A 13,179-nucleotide genomic window follows, 5' to 3' on the forward strand; every position below is an offset into this window, starting at 1 on the left:
TAGAAATATAAAAAAAAAAAATTAAAAAAAAAAACTGGGAAGAAGAAAGCAATTAAGCATTTAAGACCAAATTGAGCCCGAGAAGCATATATGAAAGAAACTAATTTCCAATAATCTTTAACCTCCAAGTCCTAGGAAAATGAAATAACATGAGCATCTCAGGCTAGTCTGTTTTTTTGTAGCATTAACAGCCATAACCAAGCAGAGCCTCCGTCTGTCCATCTGTCTGTCCACTTGGAATGTTTCTAAGCTTTCATCCATGGGGAGGCACTCCACCTACAGCTAGTCACATTATGCAAATTCAATAAAGATTCCAGAGCAATGGTTCTCAACTGGGGTTATAAATTATACCTGGGAGCTTTAAAATTCAGCATTCCTAAGATTAAATCCAGGCATTTAGAAAAGTTCTCCAGGTAAGTATACCTTGCAGTCTCTACAAACCACTTGAGCTTTAATACTAATATCACTAATCATATTTATTGGGTCAACTAATCCAATCGGATTATTACCCCACTCATTTACCCCGACCACTCAAATATCAATAAACCTTGGTATAGCCATTCCTCTTTGAGCAGGTACAATTGGCCAAGAATTGGTAAATGCTTTCTGTAAAGGGCCAGAAAGTAAATATTTTAGGTTTTGTGAGCCACACAATCTCTGCAACAACTACTCAACCCTGCCACCGTAGCATAAGACAATATGTAAGTGAAAGGGTTTGGATGAGTTTCAATAAAACTTTATTTATAAAAACTGGCAATACACCATATTTGGTTCACAATCTCTGCTCCAGGCCAATGAACTAACTCTCCTGAAGGAAAACATAGCCAAAAACAATCTACAGAAGTTCTCACACTTAGGTAGGCATCATAATTACTCAAAGGCTTCTGAAATCTAATACTCACAGAACCACTCGTGTAAAATTGATTATAAGGTAACACCTACCTCTTCCAGTCAAGCACTTCGGAGAAGGGCAAAATGTAGGAGTCTGCAATGACAACGGGGATACAGCCAGCCCGCAGAACGTCACTCAGTACTGCCTGGCCCAGCCGAGCCCCACGAAGAACCACGCAGAACGTAGCCTCCTGCAGGAACAGAAGCAGAAGTAGGGTTTACAGACCAGTTTCCCTGATCCACTTGTGATCCCTGCAGACCATAAACTTCTCCCAAAGACTGAAGCCAAGCAACACCGCGGCATCCTGACACAAAAATACAACCATTAATTCACCCTTCTGCTCTTCAGCGTCACTTCAATGCCGCCTCAGTTGCCATCCTGAAAATGTTTAAAACCCACCTCCAAGTCTTCTCTGGACACGCAATATGACTGTGCACAGACTGTCTCTTTCAGCTCTATTGTACCATGAACATACATGTGGCACAGTGTACTTACCACAGCCTACCGTGTAATAGAATTATTCTGTCTAGGCATATCGGGTTCTCTAGAGCAGTGTTTCCCAACCTTCTCTTATGATGAGAAATGTTCAATTTAGAAAAAATAAATTGGACAAAATGAAAAATCTCAAAAGGTCTTCCCCATTCACTCCCTCGGTGTGGGAAACATCTGGGAAAATAAGAAATGCAATTGGTAAACCAAAATAAGAAAAGACCCCTCTAACACTCAGTTTCTCCCAGATTTTGTCTCATCAGGAGAAAAAAGATTTTTAAAAAGACAGACTATTTCATCTTTAAAGCTAGAGAAAAGGAACATTTAGAAAAAAATGTGAAGAAACTCAATATGCCAAACTCCTCTGGGGATAAATAAAAGCAGCAGCAAGAGTCGGAGAGGAGAATCAGTCATGGCGCCCAGAGGCGCAGGTGGACAGCTCCGCCGCCCTGAGGAGTCGGCATCCAGATGTGGACACACGTGCTGATAACCATTTTTCCTGTCTAGACAAAGGTTACTATAAATACTCCTGTTCACATCACCACTGTTATCAGTCAGACATTCCAGAGAAGACGCAGTACTTTTTGAGAGAAACTATTTTAACAATCTCAGCATGGGCCAGTTCTCTTTGGAGATTAAAAAAAAAAAAAAAAATCATATCGGCACCTTGATATTTCCCCTAGAACTAACCTGTCTGCATCTTAAATATTGAAGTGAACAAAACTCAATGTCTCCTTTCTTAGCCTCCAGACCCTTGGAATGTCAAATATCCTGCTTATAAAACATCCCCAAAAGGATTGTTTTGCCCAGTTATGTATATTTAAGTACAAGACATGCCACCAGTTTTGCTAAGGGTGGCAAAATACCAAAAAACAAAACTGTGACTAAAAATAAAGACCTTCCATGCTCAGAAAAAGCTGACTGTAGCCTGTGGGCTAGCAGTCAGAGGGTTCAAGCTGCCACTTAAACGACCATTTCTCTGACTGGCTTATGATACAGGTGTAACAGCAAACTACATCTGCCTGCTTTGTCTATGTGGCTTCTTTGTAAACCTCTCACATTCGCATTTTGAAGTATAATGAATATCTGAAAGGCCTATGGACTCTCACAAGCCAAGCAGCTTCGCACAAACACTATGCCAGACTTCGAAGCACCTTTAGGTCTACACTCCCATAAAGAGCAATACTCCGCTTCCTCCTCCCTGGGGGAGTTCTCCTGGCTGCAGTGGAGACAGCGCCTGTTGGTCAGGGTTAATTCCACCTGTGGAAGTGATCTCTTCTGAGACCTGAGAGAGGAATGAATGGCACTCACCTGCAGCACCTGGGGGTAATCGAAGACCTGATGCTTGTGGCAGCGCTTCCGGACGGAAAGGACGTCCTCGGAGAGGTTGGTGCATTTATCCAGTACTAGCACTGACTCTCCGTGTTTGGCCTGGAGGGCTCCCAGCTCCTCTCGGTACTCGGGGTGGAGAGCCATCTGAGATGACAGGAGGAAGTACCGCCGGGGACTATAAAGAAGGGAAAAAGTGACTAGGAAGCTGCAGCTGGTGTGGCAGTCAAGGTAAGACAAACTCTGACATTAAACGTATGCCAATAGCGTTTTCTCATCAGTTTTCACATCTCTTGACTTTTTGGGAAATAATACTCTAGCATGGCTGACTGTTTAAAATATTATATGCTGTAAGAGAGTAAGGTATGACTCATTCACATGCTGAAATATTATGCAATAGGTGAAAATCTTATTTGGAAAAAGTTCTTAATGTTTTGAGGAACTGCTTACAATATGCCAAGCCACACTTAGCATGCTATAAATGTGTGTGTGTGTGTGTGTGTGTGTGTGTGTGTGTGTGTAAATAAAAAGAGAGAAACTGACTGACTACTTGATTGGAAGAAATGTCAACATGTTATCATTATCTATAGCTGATTCTCTGATCTGAAAAAGAACTGAGAGTTGGCTGCATCCTTCAAATGGGAAAAGAGGGAAACTTGATGGGCAGCACTGGCTGTAAGACCAGGAGAGAGTAGGACTTCTCTGGCTGTGGAATGGCACCCTAATGCTATGAAGAAGCTCCAGGGAAAGACAGCTCCCATGGTGAAGATCAGCCGGCCATCAGAAAGACTGAACTGGTCATTGAGAACAGGTGGAAAAAAAGTATTTACCAGAGGATGGAATCAGTGTTAAGATCTGGACAACAAGGATCTTAAAAGAAAATGGAGTGAAGAAAGGATTCCCAAGGGCCTAGTGCCATGTAGAACTCCATAAGATAAACATGAGAACACAAAACTACTAAGCCAGCATGAAGGGGGGAATTTTGGGGAGACCATCTGGTAAGTAATTCCCTCCTGGAAGACAAGATTTCCAGAAAACAGAGAGGTTACGGAGCTTAGACCCTGAATGGGGTGAGAGGCCATTAGAAAAGAGTAATACAAAGCAGAGTCCAGGAAGAAATGAAATGCCCATCATACCTAGTGAGATTTAATGCTCACTTAAATCTACCTCTAACTGGTATAGGCCATGGAAAATACGAGGGCTGTGCATCTCATAGGCTTGATGATAATATGAGTATATTCATAAGAAAGGACCAAAAGCTATGCTCTGTGAACCATCTCGCTCTCTTTTTTTCCTTGCTTTGGGAAGAAAGGGAGGGTAATCATTTCACTTTTCTTTATTTCTTAGACTTATTTAGAGGTTCATACATTCATTGCCAAAGACTAATCAATCATTCTCTAAGTGAGGTAACATCATTTAGTGAGTACTAAACTTCAGGTCCAAACCACACAGAGCAATGATGGAGAAGTTGAACTGGCCTGGTCAGCCAGTTCACAAACTCCAGAAAACAGAGCAACAGGTAACACAGCCCCGGATTACTTACAATCTTCAGAACCATTTCTTTTGGTAATTTCTTTCTACAAATGAACTAAAAGCAAAAGGCATTTCCCACACCATAGTGAGGGGGAAAAAAGAATAAAAGGATTCCCTAGAACCTCACTGTCCAATAGCAATTGCCACCTCAGGCCATTTAAATTAATTAAAATTTCAAATTCAGTTCCTCCACCACATCACCTGCTTTTCAAGCGTGGGCCCTATGTGGCTAGTGGGTGCCTGACAGCACAAATCCAGACAACCACCTCAGCACGGAAGGTTCTGTGTGCTAGAGCTGTACTAGAAGGTGGCTTAGACCCAGAGGCCCAGGTAAAGGTGAGTGGAAATAAGAACCACATGGAATAGCATCCCATCAGGGAGACAATTTGGACCAAATGTACAGACTGGTTCCTCTCATTCTGGGCAATGTCCCCCTAAGTTGTAATTTTATGAATAAGCTGAATATTTACATCCAACGTGTTTCTTCTGGAACTGAAACAGACTCTTGGTTTCTACTCCCAGCTCTGAGCCCCAACAATTTTCCTTGTGTGGAAGCATTCCTTTTGGAGGAATGACTTAGTGGTGCAAAGACCAGAAACAGGGAGCACTCTCAGATCAAAATATTTCCATGATCCATCTTGTCTGTTTAAACAGGAGAAAACGTTATACCCAAATTCACAAGATAAGCAGGAAAACCATCTTAACAAAGCTATCTGAAAATGATGTGACTGCAAGAGTTTTTCTTATTACAAATCAGAAAACTTTTTGTTTCAAAATTATAGTGAAAAGTCATGCATCAAGTTAAGGCTAAATGGCCGGGCCCCTAAGGGTCTTTCCAATTCCTAAGACACTGAAACAGGATACTTGCTGGATGTTTCTGGAGACTTTCTATTTCAGTAGAGCTGCTAACAAAAACGCTGCAAGAATAGGCATGTTGGCATCCAAAAGGGTGTCCATGCAGGACGATGCAGAGTTGAAGTCCTAGCAGGAAGAGGGTGTTTCTGCATGAGAGTGGCCCACCCAGAGTGTTGAAGGCCTTATGGAGTAAGACTTTCTACTTGGGGAATAGCAGGGGGTGGCCCAGCGCAGGGTATCAGAGCCCTAAAAGGGTGACTGGCTAAGGTTTCTACACTATAGACAGGGATAGAAGTAGTTATGGCAAGCCATGGGATGCTGGAGACCAAGGGAGATGAGGGGGCATCTGGGAATCCCACAACAGTCAGTCACAGGACCACTGGATCCCTGCTCTGTTACTGCTCCATTTTCAACATAAATGTGCAGATGTGAACAAGAATCTGAAATGATCCCCTGCTTCATGCTGGCTCTCACTGACCTGGAAGATGGTTGATGGAACATGCCCATTTTAGTTTTAAGCAAACAAAATGTTCAGGTGGATTTGTTTTTCTTTTAAGGACTAAAATTACTGGCTATGACTTTCATGTTTTCTCCCAGCAGTGATGATATCTAAGTTTAAGTAAAATCATGCTGAGAATTTGAAGTCTCCCTCAAGAGTAACAGTTGTAAACTCCCAATTTAGTTCCTTTTGGAGAGAAAATGACAAGAATTCCAGCTGAAGCCAGCACAGCTGTGAGAAGGAACTATCAATAGTAACAACCCTCAGCTTCCCATTGAAAAAACAGAGAGGGATTTAATATAAAAATAAAAACAAAGCTCTTGCTACTCTATATAGCCCTCAAGAGGTGTGGGAATTCCCTTAAAAAGCAACTCTCACAAAGAGCAACAAATACCAAACACTGCCAAGCGGTCCCCCACCATGCCTCCTCCCAAGTCCCTAGAAAGGATGGTGAGTCTGGAGCCTGTCTTTGCCTTATTTTTTTTTACTTGGGGTGTGCAGGAGGTGTTTATAAAAGAAACACCACAGCTGCAGAGCCAAACTGTGAGCTAGAGGGGAAATGTGGGTCCACACTCAGATGTGAAATGCACTAACTGGCCAGCAGAGGGAGGATCATGCCCAGTGCAGCCTTTAACATCTGCTGCTGCCCTTGAAGATAAATCATGTAACTAGTTACTGATACACAGAACTTCAGAAACTCAGAGACCTTAAATGATCAATAAACATATCCTCGGGTGAGGATAAAAAAAAAAAAAAAAAAAAAAAAAAAAAAAAAAAAAAAAAAACAAAAAAAAAAAAAACACCTTGAAAAACAAACACAAAAATAGAGGACTCACATTTACCAATTTCAAAACTTACTACAAAACTACAGTAATTAAAACAGTAGGGTAGTGCTATTGACCAATGGAATAAAACTAAGAGTCCAGAAATAAACCCACACATCTATGGCCAGTTATTATAATTTTCAACAATGGTGCCAAGATCATTCGATGGGACAAGAATAGTCTTTTCAACAAGTGTTGCTAAGACAACTGAGTATCTAAAAGTAAAAGAATGAAGTTGGACCACTACCTCATACTATATGAAAAATTAACTCAAAATAGATCAAAAACCAAAATGTAAAAGATAAAACTACAAAATTCTTAGAAGACAGCGTAAGTGTACATCTTTATGACCTTGAATTAGGCAATGGTTTTTGTTTTGTTTTGTTTTGTTTTTTAAATATATTTTATTGATTTTGTACAGAGAGGAAGGGAGAGAGACAGAGAGCCAGAAACATTGATGAGAGAGAGTCATCAATCAGCTGCCTCCTGCACACCCCCTACAGGGGATATGCCCGCAACCAAGGTACATGCCCTTGACCGGAATCAAACCCGGGACCCTTCAGTCCCCGACGCTCTATCCATTGAGCCAAACCGGTCCCGGAAGGCAATGGTTTTTTAACAATGACACCAAAAGCACAAGTAACCAAAGGAAAAATAAGTTGGAGTTCACTGAAATTAGAAGCTTTTGTGTCAAAAGACACTATCAAGAAAGTGAAAAGACAACCTACAGAATGAGAGAAAAGATTTGCAAGTCATATCTGATAAGGATCTAAACTATACAAAAAGTTCTCATAACAATAATAAAAACAAAATCCAACTTAAAAATGGCAAATGATTTAAATAGATATTTCTCCAAAGAGATCAATAAATGATCAATAAGAACATGAAAAGATACTCAACACTATTAATCATTAGACATATGCAAATCAAAACCACAATAAGATACCATTGTGCATCCACTATGATGGCTAGAAGAAAAAAAGATATGACAAGCATTGGCAGGGATATGGAAAAACTGGAACCCTCATACATTGCTGGTGCAGCCATTTTGGAATGCAATCTAGCAGATCATCAAAAAGTTAAACATAGAGTGACCATATGACTCAGCAATTCCACACCAAGATATACATCCAAGAGCATTAAAAACATATGTTTACACAAAAACCTGGATACAGATGTTGACAGTAGCATTACTTAAAACTGTTAAAAGTGGAAACAACTGAAATGTCTGTCAACTGATGAAGGAATAAACACAATGTGGTATATCCATCAATATGATGAAATATTATTCAGTCAAGAAAGGAATGAAGTATTAATTCCATACTACAAGATGACTAAACCTTAAAAACAGTGTGTTAAGTGATAAAAGATACAAAAGGTCCCATATTATATGACAACATTAAATGAAATGTCCAAAATGAACAAATCCATAGAGACAGAAAGCAGATAGTGGTTGTTGCTGGGGGCAGAGGGTATGAAGTTTAGCGGCAGGGATAGAGAGTGACAGCTAGTAGGTACTGGGTTTATTCTGGGGGTGATGAAATGTTCTGGAATTAGATAGCAGTGATGATGATAGTTATACAAACTTTGTGAATATACTAAAAAAAAAAAACACTGAATTGTATCAAATCCAAACAATATACACCTAACGCTTACACAGTGTTATATGTCAATTATATCTCAATTTTTAAAACTCACTGAATAGTACATGTTAAAATGTTATGGTATAAAAACTATATCTCAATTACAAAAACAAATTAAGTCAACTATGGGAGCCCAAGAACAGAAAAATATTCAGAAAGTTTATCTAAGCAACACATTCATGCAAGATCCAGTCTTTCTTTGTACTTCCCTATGGGTAGAGTAAAAGATGGTTCCACCTCATCTGAGCCTTTTTTATACATTGTCTAAAGAATAACATTTCAAGTAACTTCCATAATTTGGCCCTAGACCACATGGCAGAACACACAGACTCAGGAGAGAAAAGTCTTCACTTTGCACGGCTTCTGAAGGGAAGCTCTGAGAATGCACACTGGCTGTGCTGAGTGCACTTACCCTGGTCCTTTCTCTGGAAGGTCCACCTCAGCTGACAGCGGACTATAGACAGGAATGCTGACATCGTAGCCTTGCCTGTAAGTCCATGTAGAAAAGCCACCACCAGCCAACAGAGCCCTGAAAGCAAAGAAAAAAAAAAAAAAAGAAAAAAAAAAAGTCAAACAGTAGGAAGATCTTCATGCTGAAAAGCTCCATAGAAAGGGACAGAAGTAGAGTGAGTCTTCACTTAACACTGTGGATAGGTTCTGTGCCTTTAAGCAAAACGACATATAACGAAATCAATTTTACCACAGACTGACTAAACAAGAGTTAAATTCCCACTGCATCTCACAAATGCTTTAAGGAAATGAAGTTGAATGAAATGACATTATTCAAGGACCTGCTATAATTGAGTCAACAACAGCTAATGTTAACTTAGTCGTTTTTCCATAAAGACATGGTGCTAAGTGTTTTACATCACATCTCCTGGACATCAGCTGCATCCCATCCCTGAGTTACCAGCTTTCCTCCAGGGTCCTAGTAGTCGTTCCTTACTTTCCATTTTTAAAAATAGATGATAGGCCAGAGGACACCCTTTGGTATCTTATTCAGCTCCCACTCACCTCTCCCAAAAGTCATATCCTGGTCTTAAACACATTTACAATAACAGGAATAACAACAGGTCTGCATAGGAAGACTGGCTGGGACAGTCACTTACCTACTCATGGACCAGAATCTCAGGAGACAGTGGGCACTGAGAGCAACAGTGACAGCAAAGCATCACATCTCACTGCATATGCCCCAGCTTCTCTCCAATCCTGCCCCAAGCAGTTCTTCCCACTATTATCCCTGATCTGCATGGGAATCGTGTAGCCTCTCTCAGCAATCACCTTCCATTCTGGTTTATCTTGTTAACCCAATTCCCTGGACAGGAAGCAGAATCCAGACCTGGACCTTCAGTGCTTCTCTTGCAGTTCACATGCACCAGTTTTTATTCTCAATCAGAAAGCTGGGAACACACTGTTTTAATTGGATCCAGCAAGTAGTAAAATGACACTTCATCAGAAAAAGGAAGCAGGTGTTTATCACACCAACTTTTACTGTTATTCTGTCTTTGGGGTTCCAAAGCCATCAAAATCACTTACTGGAGCAAGGTATTGCCAGTTCCCTGCACTGCACAGTCTAGGCCTAACTGTCTGAACTGAGAAACCACATATTTTGCAGTATTGATTCCTACCAATCCCCTCCCTGTTGTGATGACAGTGTGCGTTCCCTTCCAACGTGAGCAGTTAAAGTTCAAAGATTTTCAAACCACCCCTGGAAATCCCAATCTGTTTGTTTAAGCTTTCTGAAACCAAGAATTGGTTAGTGAGGTAATGTATAGGCTAAAAATCTCTCCAGCTGCCAGTCTACTCTGTAAAACTTAACGACTATCCTTAGTATCACATACGGTCTTATTCTTCCTGATTAGCATTCACCAGTGAATACATCCAACATGAATTTGGCAGGTTCCATGACCATGATGGCAAACAGACTGTATGGGCCCCATGATCTCTATGCAGAGAAGCAAACACCGATCCAATATAAAGGCAGTGGGAGGTCCAGCTAAGCCAGGGTAGTGAGTGATTAATTACACCCACAGCTCCAGAGGAGAGGGGTGTGTGTATCTGGTGAGAAAAGAAGCACCAACTTCTACTGTTATCCTGTCCGGGGGCCCCACACTTCATCCTGTTCCATTTTATGCACTGATAGTAAAGAAGCATGCAATCCTAAGCATGTCTTACATCACAGATCATACACATGCAATCTCCATTTGTGATCTTGAAAATAGCCACAACTGCCATTAGGCAACCCAGACCTCACACCAACCCTGTCACTGACAAGATTTCAATTTTAAGTCATTGCATCTTCTTCTGCCAAGGTTTCCATAACACTGCAATGGAAAAATAATTGTAAGCACCCCTTGCTTTAAAAAAAAAAAACACATGTTTTACATTGACTGAAAAGTGAGCTCTGAGAAGTACATTCTGTTTTCCCATTATGCATCCCAAATCAGAGATTAGTTCCAAAGCTGCAAGAAAGTAGGCAGAAAAGTCACAGCTTAAAAATTATTAATATGACTAGTGGCCCATTGTACAAAATTTGTGCACATTAAAAGGGAATTAATTAGAGGAAATATTTTAATATTGCTACTTGCCCTTTCTCTATAATACAATAGAAGTGTCAGTGATGAAAGAAAATTAGTAAAATGTATATAAAAATCTTCCTCCTGTCCAAGTCTGGGGCACGCTGCGGGAATCAAAGTCAAGTCCCCACCCACCCATATGCACCTCACAATCGTGTGAGACCCAGACCCAGTCGGACCCACCCGCATTGGACTAGATCCAGACCCAGCCGGCCAGTGGGTGTGGCCTCAGGTCGCCTGGCCCAGTATCGGGGTTGGGGGGAGAGCACCTTGAGGTCCAGTGGCCCGGGCCAGGAGGCGCAGCCTGAGGTCTCCTGTCAAGCCCAGCAATCTAATCCAGTCCGTCTAGTTTCTAATTTCTGAATAATCTGATATGCAGCTCCTGCTGAAACCATTCTATTTCCCTGGTTCATGCCTCCTCTAAATCCAGAAATAAGGACAAAGGATAAGAAAAATTAACAGATAATTCTTCTATTCCTTACCCCAACCAGGGGACCACCTAAGTTTCAAATGAATTTCCCACATTTAAAGATACAGAGGACTATATGGTGATTCATTACTTGCCTCAGGATTGCTTCTAATCACTTACAAAAATACATGCACAGGGAAAACAATTTAACCTTCCTGATCCTTAACACCTAAGAACTAGCAAGAACTTAAACTTTCTCCTTACCACTTGACACTTTCCTGCAGAGAAATGAAACCCCATTTAACATGTGTACTTGATAAAAATAAAATCCTTCTCCCAAGCAGTTACATATACCAAAATGTCAGCAAACAGCGAAATGTCTCAAACAGAAATAAGCCCTTCTCAAAATAAACCCAAGAACAGCAGGTGAAGACATTGCATTCCTAACAGCTCTTTTCCTTCCCTTCTCTATTCACTAAAGTATTTCCCTTTCCCAGAACAACCAAATCCATAAAACAGTAGCCCACTCGGGAACACGGGCTGAGAGCCAAACCAAGGATCACTTTGGGTTTAGCTGGTTCCTATAGAATTTGTGTAGCGTGACTGCCCTCTATTGTCCAAAATGGTTTCCACTGCAAACTTGAGGAGTGATCCTTGTGTATTTCTCCTAGTGATGTTTCCAGAAAGAAACGCAACACTGACTCTAGATAATACTTAAAGCAGAGAGGGCTTAGATTTAATCATCTGGGGGAAAGTAGTACTAAGTGTAGATTTTCATAAATGTAAACATTGGCTTCTAACAAATTAGGATAAATTTGAACAGCTGGCCTTGAGCTGGTCACTCATCTTTTTCAGTAACAATGATTTTAAAAGTTAAACATCAACTGTAATAAAACTGGCTATAAATAAATTCATGCATAAATTTATAACAATCCTATACCTTGAGTATCGCCCAGGACTCTTATCTTGGACCCAAGCTTTCTGTTTTCCTTAAAGCCTTGAACCCAGTACCAGGAGAGGAACCTTAAGTGGCACTTCAGTCCTGAGCTTCCCACGATGCCTCCAGCCACAGTAGGTCAGTCCATGTATAAAAGGGCTGATAAACATAGTAAGTGAGCTCAAAATCATAATCACATAATCATGGTCACCCCATACCACATCTGTTGTCCGAAGGTTAATTAGGGAGGGAGGGAGGGAGGGAGGGAGGCAGAAGGGGGAACAGGAGGAAGAGAGAAAGAAAGAGAAAGAAAGGCAAGAACCCCACTAGCTGAAACAACAGAGACAAAATGATAACAAGAGTGGTCTCCTTTCCCAGTATTATAGACTTTGGGCATCACTTACACCACCCATGTAAAACTCAAAGGGTAACACGAGCCAAATAAATGAAGCATGCAGCCCGAGGGCCACAAGTTTGACATGCTTGACTTGCACACATCCCTCACGCCTCTCCCTCAGTAAGCTGTGGTTCTAGTTTTGGCAAATGCTCACAAATTCAGAGTAGACAAAAACCAACCATGAACCCGGCCTTAGGGGGGTGAGGGTGCTGCACTCAGAAGAGCATAACCCAGATTAAGGAAAGAAAGATAGTTTTTTAAGATGTTATGCTAGAACATAAGCTGTCATCAGTTCTCCACAAGGGATTTAAGCTGGTCTTAACAATTCAATGGCTTGAAGTAGGAAATACCTAGGGCAACTTTTGAACACTCAATTCTGATTCCAAAAGGCTTACAAATATGGTTTCACATGAACAAAAGGGCCAATGTTTACATTTATGAAAATCTACACTTAGTACTACTTTCCCCCAGATGATTAAATCTAAGCCCTCTCTGCTTTAAGTATTATCTAGAGTCAGTGTACTTACTTACTCCTCCGAAACCCATCACAGTTATAACCCCAAACGCGCCTACCTGTCTCTGGGGACATCCAGAGCGGTGTTATAGTCTGGGGGACCTCCAGGCAACATGTTGAACAGCAGATGGTTTGTACCTCGATCCCACCTATTAAGAAATTAAACATGTAAGAGAATTAGCATGTTGATGATGAAGAAACAAAAACAAGAGTCAGTCACTAGATGACAAGTGGCAAGTATCCCCAGATGGAAGCAGGCCACTTCTCAGGCAGCAAAGTGAG

The 13,179-nt window shown here is 41.0% G+C and overlaps 1 protein-coding gene across 1 annotated transcript in view; it reads right to left on the reverse strand.

Annotated features, from left to right (window-relative positions):
* The window catches only part of EXT2 (exostosin glycosyltransferase 2), a 108,669-nt gene that overhangs the window by 88,878 nt on the left and 6,612 nt on the right, over window positions 1-13,179 (reverse strand). The window contains exons 3-6 of the mRNA XM_084894494.1: window positions 12,957-13,046; window positions 8,477-8,593; window positions 2,693-2,888; window positions 943-1,082 (exon numbers count right to left, since the gene is read on the reverse strand). Coding sequence (XP_084750620.1) covers window positions 943-1,082; window positions 2,693-2,888; window positions 8,477-8,593; window positions 12,957-13,046 — 543 coding nt within the window. The remainder of the gene's footprint in view (window positions 1-942; window positions 1,083-2,692; window positions 2,889-8,476; window positions 8,594-12,956; window positions 13,047-13,179) is intronic.

This window comes from Pipistrellus hanaki (genome assembly GCF_964339955.1).
Source record: "Pipistrellus hanaki genome assembly, chromosome: 9".
Lineage (NCBI taxonomy): Eukaryota > Metazoa > Chordata > Mammalia > Chiroptera > Vespertilionidae > Pipistrellus > Pipistrellus hanaki.